At 39.9% G+C, this 25,801-nt stretch overlaps 1 protein-coding gene across 1 annotated transcript in view; it reads left to right on the forward strand.

Annotated features, from left to right (window-relative positions):
* Nucleotides 1–25,801, forward strand: part of LOC140230244 (uncharacterized) — a 37,660-nt gene that overhangs the window by 767 nt on the left and 11,092 nt on the right. Inside the window, exons 2-9 of the mRNA XM_072310424.1 lie at nt 16,480–16,521; nt 17,153–17,277; nt 17,812–18,064; nt 18,732–19,145; nt 19,843–20,136; nt 21,718–21,927; nt 24,029–24,178; nt 25,494–25,637. Of these exons, the coding sequence (XP_072166525.1) occupies nt 16,480–16,521; nt 17,153–17,277; nt 17,812–18,064; nt 18,732–19,145; nt 19,843–20,136; nt 21,718–21,927; nt 24,029–24,178; nt 25,494–25,637 (1,632 nt within the window). The remainder of the gene's footprint in view (nt 1–16,479; nt 16,522–17,152; nt 17,278–17,811; nt 18,065–18,731; nt 19,146–19,842; nt 20,137–21,717; nt 21,928–24,028; nt 24,179–25,493; nt 25,638–25,801) is intronic.

Below are 25,801 nucleotides of genomic sequence, written 5' to 3' on the forward strand. Positions count from 1 at the left end.
TTTTTTCTGGTCCGAATTTCCCTCATTATCATCTTGTGGTACGTGATATGAGAGATCTTACAGCGGGGAGGCTCAAGAGCTCATTTACTGACTGCCCGTGCATGAGTTGGAGAGAAACAGAGCTACGAATAATAAGGGAGGTGGAAAGAAATAGGCCATCTTCACCTCTTTCCACTCTATACAACGCATGCTTGGCTCCATGCATGGTATACGTACCTGATGACGAAAACACAGGGCAGGTGTAGGAATCTTAGTAAGGTGTAAATATCATTCACCTTTGTGTCACAATGGATTTGTCGAGAGACAATGAATAAAAAAAAAATCCAAACTTTATCATAACACAACACACGCCCGCTGACCTCTAAGACATTTCCTTTCATAAACCGTGGAGTAGTGGTGAACTCGGAAAGAGGCGTACTTTCTTTTGTTTCTCGATCGAGTACAGTTGCATGCGGGGCAACAACGGCCTATTCTTATCATAGAGTAAGTTTTATGTATGCTATTACTTCAGCTAGATTCCCATGTTAAAGTAGTTAGTAAGGACATAGACTAAGGACATGAAAATCGATGACAGTGTGATCTTTCTCGCAGCTCTTGTTAATATCACTACTGTAGGTCTATCCTGCATGCTGGTCAGTATTATGAATTGATTTTGATTTGATTTGAATTTATTGCCACTTCATGGGGTGGAACACCCTGATCAGCATAGCTGGTTTCCATAGGGGTCCACAATTAATATCATCTCTTTCGTAATTTCGTAGCCTTGTGGTCAGCCTATTGTGTTATACTAATAGTTCATCACTTGTAGTAGAATGACGGATTTGAATGACAAATGGAAAGGATCAGAGCGATAAACATTTATACAGGTGATGAATGTTTTTTAAGTGATAAATATGACATTTTACGAGCTAATGTTCACTTTATCTCGCAAAGTTTGTTGGCATCAACATGTCTCTCTTAGTCTTACTGTCTCAGTCACATATCGATTAATCCAATAAGACCATTGCACTAGACACCGATGTTTTTACAGTGCACTAGCAGTATTAATTAGTAAAGGGGACAAAAAGAATGGTATATGTCTTCATTTTTTAACGTTTACATCCAGGGAGAGGGTACACCCTTGCCACATGGGTAAATATTAGGGTCTTTCCTCTCATAATGCCACTCATTCAGGTCATCAAAGTGAATTGCAGTGGTTTTATTATGCACCATCGGTCATGCCATGTCGCAGTATAAGCTCAGCAGTTTGCTATCACCTCCTCCCCCTTGCGTTTCTGCTTTGTTTGGTTTTGTTTTGTGTGTGTTTGTATTCAATCAACTGAAGTCTCGAATGTTGAGCGGACGAGGAGCGGACTGTTTGTTGTTTAACATACACACAGCTCACACACGCATAAGAAGCCGGATATAGTTTGAATGAATTTTGGGAGGGAACTCAAATTGTAACGTCTAAAGTCGATTAAAAAAACACAAAAATCCACGAAAATACCAAACGGGAGCTGCAATTGAGAGAAAGAAGCAGGTAATTAAATTGTAATTCTATCCTTGATTACAGATTACATTGTTAGCCTGCAGATGGTTGATGTACTTTGGGATAAACATTGTGGGAACACACACATCGTCTTTGAACCAGATAGAAGTGGCTATACGACCCACATAGGGGGAACAAAAGACTGGCGCGGCAACGCTTTGTGCTTAGTTGTAATCCGAGTAAACCTTTATAAACTTTAGTACTTGGTTTACTCACCTCCCAGGTTTATGTTTATCGGCCTGGTAATAAACTATCAAACAGCCTCTATTTTTGCCAAGAGAGCGTGTGATTTGGAACATCACCACGTGGCTTGGTCCACTCAATAGCTCCTTGGTCCACTCAAAAACGTTGATAGGATATAAGAAACTCACACGATCCCGTTGCGGCGTATATAGCCAGCTATGACCGGCTATAAAAAAGCTTGCTTTGCAAGGAACTGAGATGATGATGTTTCTGTTTTCTTTCTTTATACAGCTTGGAGTAAACTGATGATAAACATGCTGCATCGTTTGCTGTGTTAGTCAGAATATTTAACATGTGCCAAACTTCCATCATCCGTACTCTTTACGACCACGTCATGCTTTATGCTTTATCACATCCAGCGAACATTCTTAGTCTGATGTAATTTGAAGTTTGTTTAGGCATGCTTTTCTACCTTTGCGGGGTGATGCATTCTTAGTTCGAATTATGTATGTTGATGCACTGCAAAAAGTCCGGTGTTAAATAGTGAACACCGAGCTGGTGTTAAATTTTCGGTGCTGATTTATGGTGTTAAATTAACACCTCCGGGTGTCATTTCCAAATATAAAACTGTTTTTTGAAGAGTTTCTTAGTAACTGCACTTCTTGTTGAATTTTGATTTAAACAAGACGATCAAGAATTTTACATTAGAATACTAGATTGTTGAAAAAATGTGAAAATGAATTTACACCACAGTAACACCAGCTGGTGTGGTCTCTTATGGAAGCTGGACGGGTGTTAAACCATTGATATTAACACCAGCAATATCAAATCAACACCATGTGGTGTCATTTTTGAATTAACACCGGTACAGTGTCAAAATATCACCAGGTACAGTGTCAAATTAACACCACGAGGCGTCAGGTGAACACTTTTCAACACCATCACAGTGCATTTTCTACACCTGTGGGTGTGGTCCTCTATTAACACTTGATCGGTGTTAAATCTAACACCGATGTTTTTACAGTGTGGCGTTGCCTGGCAATTAGATTGCATCAGTGAAAATTCTCAGTCTTCGAATAAGAGTGCCAAAGCGCTAGCTATTGTGTAGACAAATTATTTTAAGGGATTAATTACTTTATCTTAGCTCGTGGCATTATGGCTTCAAAATCAAAAGCCTTCCTCAAAACAGATACAATCATAATTATTGCCACAGGTGCGTGTATTTTGTTAAACTTCAGTTCATGTTGCTACCGATTTTACACGAATCTGTATCCTTAATGTTCCTTTTGTCTAAGAGTTGTAGTTCTCGTATCGTTTCATTGTTCCAATTCTCGCAGATGTTAATAACACTTCTATCGGATATGAAAGTAATATGGGCCGCTTCCTACAAGATTATGTTCTCTTATTTGCTATGTCGACAAAGATTCTAGAGCGAACAGTGAGCAGCCAGGATTTGAACGTGGTCAAAAGTGTTGGCCTTCAGATTCACTTCCGACAAGGTTCCTTTCCACCGGTTATGTAGCGGGGGGATCGGATTTAATAGATAAAGCATGGCTCTTTTCCGGGCGCCACTACCGGTGGACCAAGAGGCCTATATAAACACGTCGCGACATGGCTATTATGCGTCGGTCCGTGGTTCACCTGCCTAGTTGGTACATAAAACTCATCCACTTTATGGCAGAATACGGACCCCAACAAAGTGCAAGAACAAAGAAAACAAAGCAAAAGAAAAAGCCAATCAAAATCAGTATTTGTTGTAATTATAGGGACTATGCAATAGTAGATCCTCCTTTGACATAGATACACCTAGGTACCTATCAACATCCATTCAACTAGAACATTCATCTGTAGTCGCCCTATAATATAGATGATTATACAATCGTTACGTAACGTTAAGTTTCAATGTTTTATCTTTTACAGGAAGTTTGGTTTGAGATCCGCTGCGCAATGTTTTCCTTTTTTGCGAGATAATGTGCTGTGGCAAATACAAATTTATCAATTTCGCTTCGATTTCCCGCAAATTCTTTGCCATTTTTTTTTTTTTTTTTGTATGGGGGGGGGGGGGGTCAAGGGTTCTGGAAAAGAAATCGATGTTAAACAAACTAATGACCATGGTCATGTGATTCATGTTAAGTGTGTTAATTTCAATTTGCTGATGTCGAACGTGATGTAAATAATACAAGTATGTTCATCTTCAGCCTGAAGTTCAGGCAAGCTAAATTTGCCAAATCCTTTTTATTACCTTTGCAAAATTACAAGCTATCATAACCTGACTTCTCGCTCAATCAGATATGATTTATTGACAAACTGGAGGATTTATAGTTAGATTACAAATTGTTCACGCAGTGGGATAAGAGTTTGTAGCCGCTGCGTATAAGTATAACCAAGGTAATTCTTAGTCTTGACAAGCGATCCTACAAGGATCATGATAAGATCTTGTAATTCATTGCAACTGATTGACAAATTGCTCTACATCGACGTAAATTTGAGTAAGATCTTAATTCATCGTGAAATATTGCAGTATGATCATGAATCGATCACACCCTATAGGCCTAACCGGTTGCAGGCCTATGTTTGATTTCTCATTTATACGATAAAGTGATAAGTCGCACTATTGTGTACTTCCAGTTGGCCCGTAATAAGTATACTTGTTATGAACCTCGATGGGACAGTTGCACAAGCATTGTATTGTGACATTGCAATGGACACGACATGTTGATATCATAGACCCCCTTTAAAGGGATGGTATAGTTTTGATTGAGATTTGGTTTCAGGTTTCCAAACTTTTTTTTTTCGGTAAAATAATGAGAAACCTCACATGATATGAGAGCATAGATTTTTAAGAGGAATCTGACGTCAATTTGATCGTAAGTGATTTCTAATTATCTCACAGAAAGTTAAAATCTGAATCCCCCGTTTCAACCAAAACTACACCATCCCTTCAACTTTAAGATAATGTAGTAATTTCATGTTGCTTCATCTCCAGCTTGACTTTATATTAAATGATTTGGTTCCATACCCTAATTCTTTTTTGTTTTAAAGAATATTTTAATGTTACAATTAATTAAAGAATATTTTTATTCGGATTTTTGATCGATCACACTTATTGCCTTCATACCATAAGGGCGGTGAGTTGGCTCAGTCGGTAGCGCGTCTGCCTCACGATCACGCGGCCCGGGTTCGAACCCGAGTCTGGACTGAGCAATGTTGTGTGTAAACATACCGTCCCCTCTAGCAAGAGGCATAACACTCTGTCCCTCGGACAGGACATAAAATGGAGGTCCCGTGTATGAGAGAGTCACAGCTCATGCACGTAAAAGATTCCGCTTCATTCATTCATCGCAAAGAGCAGGGTGTCTAACCCGGTGAAGTGGTCCCACCCCACATCCAACTGGACCCCATGGAAGACCAGCTTAGTGTAGCTGAATATGGGCTATCCAGTCATCTTCACAGATGGAAAATGAACAACATCAACAACACCAACAACATCTACATACCGTGGGAATCTTTGTCATTACAAACCCGCGCAATATATCGGTTCATTCTGTCCCTTGTGATGCATGCAGCTAGTAACTGATCAGTGGAAATCAGTGGGAATGCTGGGGATGATTGTTCCAATTCTTGTGGGATTCATTTAAGAGTACATTGTATGTCTATTGTTGTGTAAAAATTATTCTTCATTATTATTCTATCATGCTTCAGAACGGTCTCATATTCAAGTAATGTGCAGTTTAATGCCCCGTCACTGTACAGGCATGCTAACATGGAAACATTAAACTGCACATTACTTGAATATGAGACAATTCTGAAGCAAATAATTTTCACACAACAATAGATATGTAATGTACTCTTAATAAATCCCACAAGGATTTGAACAATCATCCGCTAGTATTCCCACTGATTCCCACTGATCAGTTACTAGCCATCACCTTTAACAGAGACTCCAACCCCAAGCACCTTCTGATCTGAAGATTCTCCCGCCCAAAACCCCTAGCAAACGGGAGACTCCAAGTTGATGTGTGCGAAGCGCGAAGTTCCTAGGGTTCTAGATGTTCTCTGGTGCTATCTAATGCTTATTTTTTAAACATACGATAGCAATAAGTAAGAAATGCTTTCCATCGGGAGACACAGAGCCAGGGCGGGAGAAACCAAATCTCAAGCGGGAGAACGGGAGATTTTGCAAAAATGGGCTTTCGGCGGGAGATCTCCCGTCGAAAACGGGAGAGTTGGAGTCTCTGCTTTAAGCTGAAAACAAATATCATATCGTGCGATATTCGTCCATTTTGTGCAAGGATGATTTACAACCGCCGACTGCTACAAGTGGTTTGGTTGCAGCCTTGAGAAGTGTTGGATATTCTACTTGAGATTCTTGGTGTTAGAAACAATGCCAAAAACTCGAAAACTCTTGACTTGCGTGTAAGAGTGTTATCATGACCTCAATGTAAGGGCAAGTATGTTTTCATCGAATAGCTGCCATTGTTTGTGTCTCTTTGTGATGTCACGATTTCGTAGCAATAATTCTCAGCAGCACCATGACATCCTGTTAAAACACACTGTCAATACCTGTACGGCCAAGAATGTTTTGGTAGCAGTGCCTACCATCAGTGGTGCCTACCAGTGTTTCGGACCAACATCTTCTTACCTTTTTCCTCTTTCGCTGGTCTTCCTCCTCCATGCTGTGAGGTGTGACGTACACATTTCCATCGGACATTGAACCCGGCCTCGTGTTGGCTGATACAGAAATTAGTCTCAACACTATGATAAAGTTCTCCACGGTCTCAATATTCCAGGGCGGGGAATCATACGTGCACGTGAAAAAATAAAAATAAAAATAAAAATATAAATTAATCAATAAAGTTGGTGTGGGGTGGGGTGTGGAAAGGAAATGTGGTAGCTATCTGTGTGTTTGTATGTTAGTGTGAGTGTGTATCTCTGTGTGTGCGTGTGTTTGTTTATTATGTATGTGAGAGGGGAAAGGGTTTTGGGGATATGTGTTTTAATTGGTCTATTTGTGTGTGTGTGTGTGTGTGTGTGTGTGTGTGTTTGTGTGTGTGTGTGTGTATGTGATGGGACTGGGATTTGGGACTGTTAATTTATGTATGTGTTTAAGTAATTTCTCTCAGAATTCTCATTAAATGAAAATGTCGAGTCCATGGAATCGATTCAAAGAGAGTTTTCTTGGATGAAAGTCACACCTGGGAGGTGGAAGAGTGAGAACACATTGATAAAGGCATGATATTATAGCTGTACAGTATGATGCAGAAATCACGACTTGCCCCAATATGAGATATAACAAATGAATATTACTTATATTTATGAGTAGATTCATGTGTGTTATACAATCCATATTTGGATTTTGTTCCATTTGGATATATCGCTTTTCCTTCGCATTCAGAATGCTTATCATTTCCTTTTTTTGAAGGAGCTGGAGAATGGATGTCATTGTTACCATTATTATTTTAGCTGTCGTTGCATCGAGGCTTAAATTCTGAAAATAAGTTGTCGAGACCGCGTGTTTGTGTCCAACACTTATTTCACGGAATTGCCGTCCATACTCCTGACTGTTATCATTTAAAGGGCATTTGAAGGTGAGCTGGAGAATATCTGTAGCTTTATGTGTATGGGATTTATCAGTCATATAGCTGTATGTCTTGTAAGCTATTCTGAAGAGAACTACAGATTTCCATTCCGTCACATTAGTGACAAAACCAAGGGGCTATCAAAGATGAACTCGTTCTCTGATACATTGTATTATCAGGGAGGTGGATCGACGTGTTCCACCTCCCTGACATCAGATAGTTTGGAGACCTCTCCACATGTTGAAACAGTAAATGCCGATGGAATGTATAGGTGGAAATGATAGGTCATTAATGTAATAGAATGTATAAGCGTGCAATTATCTTTTATGGCAATATGTCATGTACAAGTAAATCAGTAGTTTTCTTCTTCCAATGGTAAATGCGGTGTAGGCTTTTTATCTCAATCATGATAGAGATACTATCCCTGTCGATCCATCGCCGCCTTCCTTTACGCCCTAATCCTAAACTTGTAAATCTGCATCATGCAAGATTCAAGGTTATCGGTAAATCGCTGTTTTGACAAGACAATTCTGGAAATCTTCCTGATTTGGGAATTACCTTCTTTTGTGTGTGTGTGTGTGTGTGTGTGTGTGTGTGTGTGTGTGTGTGTGTTGAGATACATTACACATGTCGCCTACCACCAGTGTATCTTCATAGTAACACCAGTAGCTCCATGGTAACACCAGTAGCTCCATGGTAACACCAGTGGACCAGTAGCTCCACGTAATAGCATGAGGCTCCATGGTAACACGCAGGTACAGTATCTCCCTAGTGGCTGCTCTTTGTATATTAAGTGAATGTTGTAGCTGCACATTTAGGCTGATTCCGTGGCTCCATGATAGGCCCTATAATCATGAAGCTATTAGTAGCTCCATGGTATCAGGGATGTAGGCCTATAGGCTCGTATCTCCTTGGTATAATCAAGGAGGTATGAAATCAGAGAGGTGATCCCACCCTCCCTGTACGCAGCTCGCTGTTGTGATTGTGGCTTAACAGCGCGGACCACATGCCTTCCAGCTCCCGTGCCATGTGGGGTCCCCAGTGGTTATCAATCAATCGCCCTAAAAGCCACTAGAAAATTGAGACATGTTGTGATAGAGCCCGCGCTTTTATCCCTCGCACTTGGCGCGCTTATCCCGGGGCTGTCGGCTGGCCTACCCCACCGAGCTCCGAGGGCTGGGAGGTCTCGCGGCGGAAAGCCCACCCACCTCGATGGGCATGGCGTAACGATAGGAGCGGTGGAATAAGGGGGGGGGGGGGGGGAGTTGTTGGCTAAACATAACGCAACATGAATCACTCTACTTGGTAGGCCTACACGTTGATGCCGCTGCAGAGAGACTTTTCTGAGCTAGGCCTCCCATCACAACATCACCTGAGAAGGGTGGTCGGAAAGAGATGTAAAAATCAGTGCAAGATGACGGGGAAACCGGTCAGTTTTGTAGCTCTATGGTTCATCAAAAGTTAAAGGGACTGTACAGTACTGGTTGAGGTGGGGATTCATGTTTTGAACATTCCTAAGTGAGATAATGAAAAGTCTCTTATGAAATATGATAGAGCATGTAATTTTAAGAAGGATTCAACGTTTATTTGATGAAAATTGGTTTTTCAAATAGCTGAGATATCGAAATAAAGTGCTAATAATAAAAGGCGACATGCCACAACTTTATTAGGATCTCTTTGTTTCACCTTGTTTTTGAATATCTCAGCCATTTCAAAACCGATTTTCATCGAATAAACTTTTGATACCCCTTAGAACTGCATGCTCTTTGACATCTCATAGAGTGGTTTCTGAATATCTCGCAAAACGTTAAAAGCTAAATCCTCACCTCGACCAGAACTGTACACACCCTTTAAAGGGATAGTATAGTTTTGGTTGAGATGGTGATTTAGGTTTTCATTTTTTGAGAGATAGGCCTAATTACAAAACCACTTAGACCCTATATTGAAATATCAAAGAACATCAATCAAAATTCTAAAGAAAATTAAAAGTTTATTTGATTAAAACCGGTTTTGAAATGGCTGAGATATCAAAAAGCATACACATGTTCCTAATCAAAGGTGGGATCCACCTTAGAGGACCTCTTTGTTTTTGGCTAGGCCTATCTCAGTATTTCAAAACCAATTTTAGTCAAATGAACTTTCAATTCCTCTTAGAATATTGTATGCCCTTTATGCAATCAAGTTGTGGTTTCGAATCATCTCACAAAAAAATTCATCTCGACCAGTACTATACCATTCCTTTAACAGCTTTATGGGGTATTTTTTTTTTTTTGTTCAAGTTGAATGGTTCATTTATATTTCATCTAAATGCCGTTAGGTTGGCTCGTTTCTTTAGTTAAGGAAACCGCGATGGATTATTGCAAAAAAAAATGTGATTATGAAAGCTGTCAAAATTTATCAAACTTCATAGATTCAATGTTAATCACCATCACGTGTTGTGAGTGCGGTAGAGGCCAAGCAAAGAATGCCAAGGTGAGATAGAGTTGATCACGTGACTCGGGGAGCTACTCGTCTGAGGTCATCTAGCCTGGAACCTTGTCAGGTGTGATACCTGGCGACCAATAAATCATCTCTTCAGGTGCCTTCGCGAGATATGGAAATGAAAATCGATACATGTTACAGGTGTCACTGTCATAGTAGGACAAGGAATGTGAGAGTCTCGCCTCCCTGGTAGGACGGACCATGTAGCTCCATGGACGGACATAGGAGTTCTTATACATCCACATCCCTATTAACAAGTTTGCAAACTCATTTTCGTGCGTGTGTAGTAGCAGAAAGATATGATTCAGTAATAATGGAACGCATCTATAATTTAAAACCCTTCCGAAAAGCAAAAGGTGTTCAATTGTTCACTTGTAAACTGTAACAGATATCGTGATAGACAAAAATTCTGTTCCTTGTAGTGGTAGAAGAATATTCTTTCGTCCCATTGAACCAGAATTGAGGAATTACAATTTTAATTGTTGCAGATTTAGTTAATGATGCACCTTTGCTCATTTTTTTTTTTTTTTTTGAGGGGGGGGGGGAAATCAAAAGGACTCTGATTTGCATTACCCAACTGAACCTTTCGTGATCGTCAGATAGTTCATCAATGCGACAGATGAAATGTACTAACTATATGTGGCATGCAACAAATAATTATGATATTTCTAACGTAGAGTTAAGTGTGCTATGACATGCAGAAATGAGGATGAAGCTAAAAATCCTCTGGAAATGTTAGTTAGTTAGTTGATCGGAAAACTGAAACACGACATCCTCTCGCGAGGACATCACATCTCTCCTTTCGGGTTAAACATCCCTGAATAACTCCAATTAGTTCTTAAATAGCGCAGAATATAGAAGGACCTTGAGGTCTCTTCATTTAAAGGCATACTTAACCATTTGCAGATGAAACAAAAGTCCCAGCATTAGTGCTTTAGAACAGTTCTCAAATGTGAGTTAGAGATAGAAACAACCACTGTAAAAATTTAAATCCTATGTAATCGATGTTAAAGGTCCAGTTTACCTTTGGGAGCAGTGATTTTAAAAATGATCAAGATATTACATTTGATGCATATGCATAGGTCTGTTGTATCACAAAACATCATACCATATAAAATTTTCGCAGTAAAGCCTAAAATACAAGGAGATATCAGTATTTTTCTCAGTAAACCGTAACTGTATACGGTTTAATCCGGAAGCATTCTTATTATAACTATTGTTCACATTTTGTGTATTTAACAATACTTAATATTGATTATACGGATTCATTTTGATACAGTGGTTGTTTCTATCCCCAACTCACATTTTAGAACTATTTTGAAGCACTAATGCTGGGTTTTTGTTTCATCTGCAAATGGTAAATTATGCCTTTAAGTGCTGTTAAATACACAAAATGGGAACAGCTGTTATGATAAGAATGTTTCCAGACTAGACCGTCTACAGTGACGGTTTATTGAGAAAAACTGACATCTCCTTATATATATTTTAGGCTTCATTGCGAAAATTTTGTATGGTAGGATGTTTTGTAATGCAATAGACCTACACATATGCATCAAATGTGATATCTTGAACATTTTTTAAATCACTGCTCCCGCAATGCAAATGCAATGTTCCCCTGCAATGTTCCCCTCCAGCCAGGGAAGGCCACGCCCCGAAGGTAGAACCATGGAGGTGTATATACGTAAGGGTATGGACCAGTTGCATATCCATAGCAACGATGGGAGTGTGGTACCGAATAGCGTTTCCATAACAACGAGGAGGTGTCCTCACTGACCACCCAAGTTCATTCCCAGCGCCAAGCATTCAGTGCTAGTCCCCGGTCAGTCAGGGGCTTAGCAGTAAATGAAAAGACCTGTCCGTCTCTTCTAGCCTACCTCCCAGCCTGAGAGACAGTTTTCCAATGAATTACAATATGCCAGTTCAGGTATAGACCAGTTTTTGTCAAGCTTCAGCTATATGCATCCTTCACATTCAAATACAAGTGTGGTTTTCGTTAACATGTTTTCCCCAGTAGTTCAATATGTAAATCAAAGGCGGCTGGGAAATATAAACAATAGCTCATGTGAGAAGAAAGAAAGAAAGAAAAAAAAAAAAACAGGAACAGAGAAAAACCTGTGCCCAGAACTAGCGGCATGACTGCACGTTATGGGAATATCATGCTCTAGGGGCTGCCACAATATTTTTCATATAATATGTTTTACCAAATCTTTCACCAGAATTTTACTATGAATATAATCCTGTCCATTGGCGTTTTCTATTATAATCCACGTATTGCTGGTCTTCATCCTATAATACTTCGTTTAAATCAAAACCGAACTTTCAGGGAGTTTTCTGGAATTTTATATACACACTCTCCTATAGCATTCATGGTTTGCCGTGCTACGTAAACAGGGAGGGAAGACGAAAATGTTTTTATCATGTCAGAGTCTACGCCTGAAGATTTTCAGCTTTCTTTTCAATTCAGTTCAATTCAATTCAATTCAATTCAATTCAATTCAATTCAATTCAATTCAATTCAATTCAATTCAATTCAATTCAATTGATTGAATTAAATTGAATTCAATTCTTTTTCATTCTTCTTTTCCAACAAAACATAACACAGAATAAATCAGGAATTATATCATAAACATAAACATTCGACTTTGGAAATGTATTATATTATGAATGCGTACTGGCGAATATACAAAGTAATGCTTCAGTTGAGAAAAAAAAAAGAATAGAGAGGTCTACTAAAAAGCAAAGCTTGTATTTTGTGGACCAATCAAAAAATCTTACGAAATACTCATTCACAAATACTTATCTCAAACATAATTTCAGACAGGACGGAACAAAACAGGAGAAACACAACAACATGATACAACTTGACAGAATGGATGGAGAAAATGGAAAGAAAGGAAAAAAAAAATTCAAATTCTTCAGATGACCACTTTGTGTTACTTCATACCCCAGTCATCAGCTGTGTGTATGTGCATGGATTATTCAGACTATTGATAGTCCGTGGATGTGAACACGTGCTTGCTGTTGAAAGGTCACTTCAGTCACATAGGGGTATTGGCCTTTTGTTCTTAGATACCACAATGTTTTCACAATAACAAGTTAACAATATAGGCCTACTTGTATACAAAGATGAGTACTTGTTGGTCCAATCAAAATGAGACTTACCCAACAATTATGGTTAAATCACGAACGTGAATCTTGATAATTAGTCATTTTAAAATCACCTTTCACTTCCTGTGTGTCTATCTGCGGTCACGTGATGGTTTCGATGGTCGCACCTACCAAGGATTTGGGATCAAATGGTCTATTTCAGTAGCCTTCAACTCGATGTAATGTATAGGCCTATAGGCCTAGGTCTAAAAACTCCAGTTGTTATATTGAAATTTTACACGTTACATAAAAACTTACACTGGTGGGTTTTTATGTCCTGTTCACCACGTCTGATTTGCATAATTATGTGCTTATGACCAGTATCTAGTCCTCAGTGAAAACATAATGTATTTCCAAAACAAATGTCAGAACGGTAATTCTCAAATTTCTTTGAAACCGCCACTTGCACAATTTACACCATTCTTTCATCTCCCTGATTTTACATTGAGTGTATACTCATCGGAAAGGAATAGAGGCGCCGAAAGTGATGGCATGGCTTTTATCACTATCACTGACTATCTGCAAGACCTTGGAAAAAGTGTATATCTGTAGGTATGGTATCCTGGATACAGGAAATGTAGGAGTCAGGAATTTAAAGTAGGGGATGCCGGATGACCCGGCGATGGATGAGGATTATAATCTGAAATGAACTTTAGCCATTTTCATAATGTCTTTCTTTTTGTAATAGGATTGTATAGGGAGGTATGAGAAATGTGTAAATTATCGATATTAACAATATTACCCAATAGTTATTCCAGAATGTAATGACAGATGGTTTGCTATTGCATCATATCCACAGTAATTTTCATTTCGTTGCTTTTCTTTTGTTTGTGTTTATGCTTGTTTTATACTTTTACTTTTATGTTTGATTGATTGAGCTCCCTCTAGGTTCCCCAAGCCAATATCCGGTACAGTTAAACAACCAGCGATAAATGACATGTGTAGTTTAGCCTTACTTCAATGCAGTCTGATAATTATCTCCCTGTTTTCTCTCCCTCTGATACGATTGCAGCATTCGTCTCTGCGTCTTTTAATATGTCACAATTATATTATATACTGTATATAGGAGGGCCTAAGTTTTAGAAATATGTCATATTATGTGCTGATCCTAAATTCAAAATTTGAGTACAAAAGTTCTGCATCCAATTCCAAGACCACTGTCCAAGACTATAGCAGCATATTGTAGCTGAGCCTACAGTTTAAATATCCCTCCGACAAATTAGATTGGATTTTTCTCTCTCTCCCTCTCTCTCTCCCTCTCTCTCTCTCTCTCTCTCGCAAATATAATGGTTCAATACAGTTTTTCTCTCAGCGTAGACTGCATAATTTCACACATAAAAAAAAACATACCACGCGCTGTTTTCTGTGTGTGTATGTGTGTGTGTGTGTGTGTGTGTGTGTGTGTGTGCTCGTGTTGGAGTAGATGAGTTGAAGTCTTCACATACTAGGCAGGATTCTTCTGATTGGAGTTTGTCAACCGAAAAGAGTAACAAAAATATGAACACCCGAACAGCAAATCACGAAACTTTCATTCACAAAACGGTCGCTCATATTAAAGACGTAATAGATATATGTTTACCGTCACGTTAATCAGACTAAAATGATATAATGAGAGGATATCTGTCCGTCCCAGGATAAAGGAAATTCGAACATTGTGGTTACATAATGTGACATGAATAGTGGCTTGCACAAAGGCTACACATATACAATTCTGTCTGTTGTGTCTGGGTTATTTGCAAAACAGAGCTCATATAGGCGGAGCAATGTTTCTGCTGACCGACCAAAAAATTAGGACAAATGGGCGGAGGATGACGAATGAGCCATTAACGCAATAACCAGTGAGCTGGCCAGAGAGTCGATTGACAGCGTGCACGAAGTGACGACAGGTGCTTGTGACAGTATCGTGGCAGACATGAGTATTTAAAGGGAGTGGTACAGTTTTGGTTGAGATGGGGAATTCAGATTTTTTAACTTTTTGCTAGAAAATTAAAAGAACATACTATTCTCGATCAGAAGAATTCAAAGTCTATTTGATGAAAATTAGTTTTTATATGGCTGAGATACCCAAAAACAAAGAGGTGGTCATAAAAGGTGGGACCCATCTTTCGTTTGGACCTCTTTGTTTTACTTTTTTTTTTTAATATCTCAGCCATTTCAAATCCGATATCATAAAAAAAATTACTTTAAATTCCGCGTAGAATTCTTGTATGCTCTTTCTTATTTCATTAGCGATTTCTCATTAGCTCACAAAAATCTAAACCTGAACCGATCTCAACCCAAGACTATACCACCCCTTTAACCCTCCTACCTCCACTGTTGTGAAATTACCATTGATGTCTTGAGGAGTGATGCCTCAGGTGGAAGAGATGGGGTCAAAAAACTATCACGTCATATTATTCCAAAACTGATTTCCCATATGGAAATGTTGCTAGACCCTTTACCCTCTTCCTGTCGACTAATATGGAAGGGCTTACGTGGCTACCATTCATATAGTAATGATTATGTGTATGTGTGTACGGCTGTGTGTCCCGTACGCGTATATCATTATGTGTCCTTACGATGTTCATGTCAGCATTTCGTGGTTTGAGGGCGTACTTCTATCCTTGTTACCCAGCTGTGCTTGTGTTAGTTAGCAGGGTGCCTTTAACCCAATCTCCCTTTGGAAATTCATTTAGCATCATAATTGACAATGACTGACAGATGATTACGAACAATTATCGCAGCATGATCGAAGCAACTTGTGAAACATATGATGTTTATTAGCACGAGCCAGTCTCGACCCCTTGTCAAAACCAAGAGTGTGGACAGCAGGGGAGACAATGAGTGATAAGGCACAATCCCTCAGTCCCTCATAGCTGCGATCCACTTCTCACCCTGTCAATGAAATGGACTATTCCATCACGACATGAAATGCTTTCATAGCTATAGTATTCAACGAAACAAGAAACAAAACAAGAATAACACTTTCAATCGCCAATTTGTAATTGGTCTGCTGCGCTGGAAAATAATGGATCTCTGCACAAAATCCACTCTTGATGAATACAGGTTTTTTTTTTTTTTTTTTTTCAAGTAGATTATTATTTACTTCTTCAGACGAAGATTGAACGAGATATTTACACTTAAAAAGAAAGACCCAACAAAAACTAAGAAACAAAGCGAGATATAGCCTGCCTTTGAATGAACATAGTGTTGAGTTTCAAGTACAACAATAACAAATTATTAAGATTAAAAAAGCTCATTTTAATATTTCTGAACTGATGTGGGTCACCTTACTCCCAGACCAGTTGCTATGTAAAGCAAATAAAAATTTTCTGAGCTTTTATCTAAAACAAACAAACAAACAAACAAACAAACAAACAAATAAACAAACAAACAACTTATTAAGAAGACAAACCAAACAACCAACGAAAATTCCTATCCATGGGATGTTAGGAAGGGGAGGTGTATAGGCCTATGTGTATGTGTGCCTGTCTATCTTATTAACTTACTTGATCTTTGCACCTGTTGTTTCCTCTCGGAAATGAAGCCATATTTCTCTACTTTTCCTGTTTCTTTCCGCAGTGGTTCAAGGTCAGCTTCCCTTACAGAATTCGTCAGCCGTTGGTAAGTCATCTACATTGATATTTGTTTCACCGGAAAGACCGAACTAGGGCATCTTTACGATTGAATTAGTTTCTTTTAGTCTTTGAAACTAACGTTGTCAAGATTATGTCCAAATGCGCATATCTTGTGCACTTGTGTCCACATAATCGCATGCACAATCTATTCTAATCGTGTTTTAAATATAACACATGTTAAACTTGCCATCAATTAGCAGAAATATCCTGTGTTTGAATGACTGATAGTTATTGCAGCTCAGTGAATTGTTTATATTGGCGACGGAAGCTAGGCCAAGTAGGCTTATTGTACAGTTCATCGTACAGTAGAAATGGGTCAAATTCGGCATGATCTCAATGATGGTTACACGCATGTGCAGCGCTAATACTGAAGACACCATACCCATACATAAGACCAAAATATTATGTTATGATGACGATGATAGTGACAATGATGTTAGTGATACTGATTATAAGGAAGCCTGTAAGTCACAAGTTATCGCAAGATAAGAGAACATCAGGCTGATAAATAATGTGTACACTCGCATCTCACCTTGTGTTCGTGTACGTCGACGACTCAAATTTCTGCCTTCAATCATTTTTCTCTCACGCATCCGTCTGTGTTCACACGCTGACAGGTTCTCCGCAGTGTGAACCGCTAACTCTACCGATATGTGTCCAGAGAGGTCTTGGCTATGATCAGACCCTCTTTCCCAACATGGCTGGACTCGCACGACAGAGCGATGCAGCGACCGCCTTGGAGGTATGCAATAGTCCCCGCGTAATCGGGAGGCCAGAGTAGTTGATAAAGATTGTAGTGCGGTTTTACCGATTATCGGGTAAGCATTTGTATTAGAAACAAGGAGGTGGAGGTAGAAAAGAAGAAGTGAATAACAGCTAGAATTTAGGTTGCAGTGTATCAAAATCGGACATAGCAGAAATTAGCGTCTTAAGAAATTCTAAAGTTTCCGAAGTTATCACCGTATAAGATTGCGAATTGCTTACACATTGGTTCAGAACTTCTAAGATAGGTATTTATGTCTGAATAGTTTTAGGTTTTTGGTGATGATTGGCTTTCAGAATTCAACAAAGTATGCCTATCATTTCCATGCAGTAACATCATAAATATTAATGTGGAGATATTATTTTCTTCTGAAATGTTTATACTTCACCATTAATAACAGACACAAGGGATATCTTTTGAACTACTGGTCCGATCTCGGCCAAACGTGTCCGACATGGTTATTCTGCATCGCAGATCCTACCATGCGGTTAATTCTACTTTTTTTCCTCGCAGAGCTTTGGTGCGCTCATCCAGTTCGGCTGCGACAAGATGGCCGACTTCGTGTGCCTCCTCTTCGGCTCTCCCTGCGTGGAGGTAGGAGGAGCTGCCGTCTCCATACCGCCATGTAGACACGTGTGCGAGGATGCCAAACGGCAGTGTCTTCCCCTCTTACAAGCCGCTGGTGTCCCGTGGCCAGAGCAATTCCAGTGCGACCGTTTCCCTATGATGACTGAGGGATCTGTCCGCTGCGCGGAGCCAGAACTGAGTGAGAAAAGCATTATATGAAAGCAAGGGGAGGAATGGAGGTTGAGGTTGTAGACCAGCAGTTGCGATCTTACAAATTTCATTTGCAGATGGAGACAAATTGAAGAAAATTCACACCTCAAAAACACTGTAGTTCATTCTCAAGGACGGGTTAAAGGGAAAGGAATAGATGTCAAAAACGGATTCATTTCAGCTATTCTTGTGTTCGTTTAGGTTTTTTGAGATGGAAATTAACGATGTGTTTTTATTGCTTTTATAAACGGCCTCGTTGATAAATCGTAGATATTCTGAAAATGCGATACCAAATGCAAAGAAATTACACTAATATCAATGGATAAAATTATTAACAAAGACAACGTATTTTTGAGAACAGTCCCACCTTTGCCTGCTTCTAACTCTTTCAACCTAACCTAGACACAGCATCAAACTCAAATTTGGTCACCATTGTTAAAATCTGAAAAGACTTACTATAATTTCACTTAAGTTGATTATTCGTCTATCCAGAATCGCTGAGTATCGCTCATTCTCATTCGACATCCAAGCAAGGTTGCTGAGAACTGTTCACCAGTTGATAGGTTCTGTTGTATCCTATAATTAGAATTTTTCTCTTTCTTTCTGTTTGTAAGGATAAACAGAAGGGATAATCCAACATCTTCTCCATTTTTTAGGGGTACTGGACACCATAAATGAAATCACAGCCCCTCCACCACCTGCTCCAACGCCCGATCCAAACGCGTGCGTTCCTGTGGATATCGCCCTCTGCCAAGCGCACGGCTTTACCCACACCAAGTTCCCCAACGTGTTCGGCCACACGGGACCGAACGACGCGGTTGCCGACATCAGCGCCCTCACGAGTCTGATCGGCTCGCAGTGCTCCAATGACATCATCCCCTTCGTATGTGGTGCCTATATGCCCAAGTGTAACCCTGTGACCAACGAAGCCATTAAACCGTGCAAGGAAACATGCAGGAGAATCTCCAAGGAATGCAAAGACACCATCAAGGAACTGTCTCTAGGAAGGCTGGATCTCTTCTCCTGCAGAAACTACGCGTCGAAGAAGGAGCCAGGCGCATGCGTGTTAGGTGACTGTCTAGTTTTATCCCGTTTAGTTTTATATGGTTTAATAGTTTTGTCTGGTTTAGTTTTTCGATGCGATAGTGGTTGCATAACAGGGCCCCATTTCATAAAGAGTTTATTTGATGACAACTCTTTGCTGGAATGACTATTGTCATGGTAACGACAAGAATACAGCTTCCTGATTGGCTGTTTGCTGTGGAAAGTGGTCATTCCAGCAAGAGTTGTCATCCTAACATCTTTTATGAAATGGGGCCCAGAATATCAGGTAATCCAGATTTTGAACGTGATGTGATTTGATGATGAGTTGATTTGATTTGATTTGATGGTGGTAATAATAGGAGATTATGGCAGTAGCACTTATCATCACTTGACGTAATTCAGATAATAATTCAATTTCAACTTTTACTATGTCTGCAACTTTTCTTTCAAGAATACAATAGTTCGCTACATGACCGCGATTTCTTAGACACTTCGATATTATGGATATTTGTATTAGAATTGATTGCCTAGCGTCTCTGATCTGAGGGAGGCTCCCTGACACTGACCAATCTTCTTGACCTGTCAGGAAAATTTGCTGATGAGATGCTTGTAACATAGCTTGTATCCTGATTATTGTTCTTCGCTACCTCCCTGATCCTTTGATAATCCGTATGTTCCAGTAAGTTGTGAGTTACTGAATGTCTGCATGAACGTTTCTCCTAGACATCCGGGCCCCTGCCAAACCGATCATTATGAACGTTACGCGCCCAGCTGCGTCGCAAGCCCGGATGTACTTCCAGCAACCGGCCATTCCCGAGGTCAGAGTCGGCGGTCTCGAGATCACCTTCTTCACTGCAATGGGCGACGATCAGGGCACGATTACCACCGCAGTTGATGCCGAGGGTGTGGCGGATATCGATGTGATGACGGGATCGCAGTACACCCTCATGGTTCGCGCCTTCAATGACTGGGGCAAGAGTGACTACGTAGATGCTATCGTGCCTGAATATCTATACGGTGAGAATTCGTGTTCTCCTTTGAAATTCCCAGTGCTGTAAGAGTCGTTGGATCAGAGACCAAGTTTCAATACCATATAAAGTACAATCCCGTTATAACGAACACGGTTATAACGAATTTCAATGAAGTAAAATATTCAGGCTGCAGCATTATCCACTCTATGCATTTTTATAGTTTATTTGTTCGGTTTTAACGAAATTTCGATCTGACGAAAGAAAACTACCGATCCCGAGGACTTTCTTATAACGCGAGTCCACTGTAATTTGAGTCTAGACCTAGAAATTTGTCAAAACTGATAAATTTGGTGAGCCATTTTGATTTATGATCAGGAGCAAGTGGCCATGCAATTTAGTATATCTTTAACACAGAACTATAAATATTCGAACTTTGCGTCTTGCGGACTATAAACTTCAGGTTTTGCTCATACACGATGAACATTGCACACATTCTCCGTGAAACCTGAGATTCAAATTCAACCACATTCTTAGAAATGATTGAAAGATTATAGTTAACAAACTATTTTCATGTGACGATATCCCAAAGAGCCAGCTGCAACATGTCGAAATTGGAGAGAGATCCAACCAGGGGTAAATGATTTACTGCTCAATAATTAAGGTCATGTCGATTTCTGTTTCGCAAAAAAAAAAAAAAAAAAAAAAAAAGGGGGGGGGGGACTGCCATAATGGTAAAATGTTAAATAATCTAATTTGACAAAGGTAACTTCAATCGATCACCATGAAGACGTTATCTAAGTCAATAATTATAGGAACAATTTCGATTGAGAATTCAATAAGCCTCAACGTTGGGAAATTTAGGTAAAAGTTGATCATATCAGTGTAAGTGAGACACGTTGGAATAAACTTGAAATCTGACAACGTCACTGTCAAATTTCATACTTTTCATCCCACGCAGGAATTTTGATAATTTTGAATTAGTTTGCAAGACTAAACTTGTTAGCTGACATCTACCACCCATCAGCTTTCAGAATGTGTAAGAAAATGTCAGGGTCGTCTTCCATTCTAACGAACTAATTCAGCTGATCTGTGCACGAATAATCCTTAATAGATATCTGAGCCTCAAATCACGGCAGGAGCCGGCCTAGGAAATCTTTCAGATCAAGTGCACAGATTTTTTTTTTTTTTTTCTGCAAGTAAAGTGATTTCTTTCATTATACTCATGCAAGGAGATATGACAGAAATTTTTTTGAGCCTTCATTCACCAGCTGTCGTACTCGTAAAGGCCATCGCACACTATACATCTTTCTGTCGCACGACCAGGCGACTTTGGATCTGAAATAAACAACTGTGTTTATTCGGAGGCCATTTTGATTTACAGTATTTCGGATCCAAAGTCTGTCAGTCGTGCGACTGAAAGTCGCACATGATGTGCGGTGGCCTTCAGTCTTCTTCATCAACAGTTTATATTGGTTGTGCCTCGATTTTGTTTGTTCTGCCTGTTACTTTTTTTTCTTGTTTTTAATTCTTTTATCCATTTCATATGTCTCTTTCTCCATCGTCATCAATCACCGACCATCATTGTCACCGTGATCATCATCGGTTTCTTTGTCATCTCCCATTCCAGATCACTGTGAGAGGATCACAATGCCTATGTGTCAAGACTTCAAGTACTCCTACACACAATTCCCTAACATCTTACAGCACCAAAGACAGGAAGACGCAGGTCTAGAACTCAACCAGTTTTTCCCACTGGTCAATGTTGGCTGCTCGGCGGATCTCGCACCATTCCTCTGCTCCATGTACGCCCCACCCTGCACGGGGACCAGCAGTCAAGGTTGGTATCTCAGACCTATTGAGTGGGGTCATAGCCCGCGAAGGCCAAAAGGTATTTTATTTACCTCATATTGGTAACAGGAGAAACTCATCACGTTATCTAAAGTCACATGCTTCCATCAGTAAAGCGATGGTTTCTTCTCGATAATCGGTATTTCCACCTCTCCATTCACCATGAGTTCTCATGGAAATTGTAGGAACTCAAGTCTTTTCTTTTCCGAAAAAGAGATGATTACTCCGTATGGATTCAGAGGGTGTGCTCGACGGCTCAATGTTCTAGTCATCGCAATAAATTATTGATCATAAAAAGCAGATCTTATTGAGAACCATGATTTGCCTCAGTCGGTAGGGCGTCTGCTGCCATATCCAAAGGACCCCGGTTTGATACCAAAGTCTCACTGAGGAATGTTGCGTGTGATCATTCCGTCCCTTCTAATACGAGGCAAAACATTCTCTGTCACTCGGACAGGACATAATGTATATCTGAAGAAGGCTTGCGTGATTTGGAAATTATGTTTTACTACTGAAATTTACATGTTGCATTGAAACATCTCCTTTAATTCTCCTTTGAACCTGAGTTTGATCTTTGTGGAAATGTCAGCAGCCACAGAAACGCAGAGCTTCGCCAACACTGTGTAGTTTCTCTAGGAAGGGTGCTGAACGCATGAACTTTTGTCCAAAGGAGTTCCGAAATGTTAAAATGATTTCGATTTGTACTCATGTCCCGTTTATAGAAAGTCGTTGTATTGATGTCTGCTCCTCGAGACTAACAATCTGTGTCTCTTTGTATGTTTCTCTCGCGCCATCTCTGTATGTTTTGTGCCTCTCTGTATGTTTCTGTCTCTCACTCTGTATGTTTCTATGTCACTCTGTATGTTTCTATGTCACTCTGTATGTTTCTGTGTCTCTCTGTATGTTTCTGTCTCTCGGTATGTTTCTATGTCACTCTGTATGTTTCTGTGTCTCTCTGTATGTTTCTGTGTCTCTCTGTATGTTTCTATGTCACTCTGTATGTTTCTGTGTCTCTCTGTATGTTTCTGTCTCTCTGTATGTTTCTATGTCACTCTGTATGTTTCTGTCTCTCTTTATGTTTCTGTCTCTCTGTATGTTTCTGTCTCTCTGTATGTTTCTGTGTCTCTCTGTATGTTTCTGTGTCTCTCTGTATGTTTCGGTCTCTCTGTATGTTTCTGTGTCTCTCTGTATGTTTCTGTCTCTCGGTATGTTTCTATGTCACTCTGTATGTTTCTGTGTCTCTCTGTATGTTTCTGTCTCTCTGTATGTTTCTGTCTCTCTGTATGTTTCTGTCTCTCTGTATGTTTCTGTGTCTCTCTGTATGTTTCTGTGTCTCTCTGTATGTTTCTGTGTCTCTCTGTATGTTTCGGTCTCTCTGTATGTTTCTGTGTCTCTCTGTATGTTTCTGTCTCTCGGTATGTTTCTATGTCACTCTGTATGTTTCTGTGTCTCTCTGTATGTTTCTGTGTCTCTCTGTATGTTTCGGTCTCTCTGTATGTTTCTGTGTCTCTCTGTATGTTTCTGTCTCTCGGTATGTTTCTATGTCACTCTGTATGTTTCTGTGTCTCTCTGTATGTTTCTGTCTCTCTGTATGTTTCTGTCTCTCTGTATGTTTCTGTCTCTCTGTATGTTTCTGTGTCTCTCTGTATGTTTCTGTGTCTCTCTGTATGTTTCTGTCTCTCTGTATGTTTCTGTCTCTCTGTATGTTTCTGTCTCTCTGTATGTTTCTGTGTCTCTCTGTATGTTTCTGTGTCTCTCTGTATGTTTCGGTCTCTCTGTATGTTTCTGTGTCTCTCTGTATGTTTCTGTCTCTCTGTATGTTTCTGTCTCTCTGTATGTTTCTGTCTCTCTGTATGTTTCTGTGTCTCTCTGTATGTTTCTGTGTCTCTCTGTATGTTTCTGTGTCTCTCTGTATGTTTCGGTCTCTCTGTATGTTTCTGTGTCTCTCTGTATGTTTCTGTCTCTCGGTATGTTTCTATGTCACTCTGTATGTTTCTGTGTCTCTCTGTATGTTTCTGTCTCTCTGTATGTTTCTGTGTTCGTTCTGTCTCTCTCTGTATGTGTTTGTGACTCTCTGTATATGTCTGCAGTCATTACACCATGCCGTGAGCTATGTCAGTCCGCCCGCAGTGGCTGCGAACCGCTCATGAATAAATTCGGCTACGATTGGCCTGAAACCATGGACTGTTCCATGCTTCCATCTGTAGAGGAAGAAGGCAGTATCAAGTGCTTCAATAATGGTAAGTCAACGACGTACTTCCCTTCGATACCTTCAAAGAAAGAGGTTACATTGCAGTGTGCCTGTCTGCTTTACAGGACTTTTTCCCGTGAAATCCCAAAACAATTTCCCCCCACGGGGATATTTATCATTTTACATCAAACTAATATTCATCTGAACACATAATGTATCATAATATGTCAAATAATCCCAAAATCCCAAAACATGACCAAGATTTTTGCCATGTTCGTTGTCATTCAAGATACTTCACAAGTATAGGCCTACTTCAGAAAATACTTACGTATACATTACAATTTCTACTAAAATTAAGTAAATTTTTTTAATGATTTTTTTTTCCTTTGGTGTGTGTTCTGAGTTGCTTATTCTACCCATATGTGCTTAGATTACACTGAAATGCCGCAAAGAGGGTAGCCTTTTGCCAAGGGCCTCTCGCTGTATGGTGGTAAGGGGATGGGGGAGAACGAAGTGAGCTCAGCTGAGATGAACAGCGCGAGGTCACACTCAGCTGGGCTCGCTTCGCTCGCCCGTTATTGACGTCATACAGCGAGAGGGCCTTGACAAAAGTCTACAAAGAGATTTAAGTAGCATGATAGGACTTATCTGCCCTAACGTATGACAGCAGACAGGTATCATACCGCGCCTAAAAATAATTGTGAAATATTTAGTTTATTTTCTGAGAAATCAATTTTATGCAAAATAGTGATATAACGCAGATGAAGGCGCAATTAAATCTGAATGACGCGCCTCACACACAACAACAACAAACAGTAGACGCTGTGTACGACTGATAGTCTATCATGCCAGACCTTCTCTGACTACCTATCGAAACTGTTCCCATTACTAGTAATTCATAGCCCCATAGCATCCATAACATTGCAACAACTAACGAGCGTATAGTCGCATCGCGTCCCCTCGCCTCGTCACCTTAAATGTTAATGTGCCCGTCGATCTCACTGAATAACATCAACCAACCCACCATCTAATCCGATGCCCCCACAACAGTATCGTAAAAGCTCTAACTTTGACATTAAAAAGCTATAACTTGACATTAACTGGCACCAACCAATTCGATTAAAGCGTTGAATTATGCATACAGACACCATGCGAATCTCATGAATAATAATTTTTTACTGTCGCTGTTCCAAGAGAACACGAGTAGACTTATACAAGTAATATGTTGCGGTGACCGGCGTGTCAAACTGCCTTTTCTCATACATGTACTTGAAGGAAAACTCGTTTTGTATATTTGTTCCGATAAGATTGAATCTTAAAAACTAACTATCAATCATTTTTTTTTTCTCTCTCTCTTTCTCCAGTGGGCTTAATAATGCGGCCGGACGAGAGTCGCCTCGCGGTCGAAGAAGGAGACTCGATCACGCCTTACTGCACGTCGACGACCAGGGACTCGAGGCCGCAGTGGCTGGATCCAAGTGGTCAGATTGTCCCTCTAAAACCTGAGGGTCAGTGCTATTTGCTTTATTCGAACAATAGCCCAATAGCCAGTATAGTCCCATTTCAGTCCATGTAGTATTTTTAGATGCGTGGCCGTTCTCGCTCTGGCAAGGATATGTTGATATTTCAACTGCAATCATGCTTTACTTTTCGTAGTCACAGCCACGTCATC

The sequence above is a fragment of the Diadema setosum genome, chromosome 6 (assembly GCF_964275005.1).
Source record: "Diadema setosum chromosome 6, eeDiaSeto1, whole genome shotgun sequence".
NCBI lineage: Eukaryota > Metazoa > Echinodermata > Echinoidea > Diadematoida > Diadematidae > Diadema > Diadema setosum.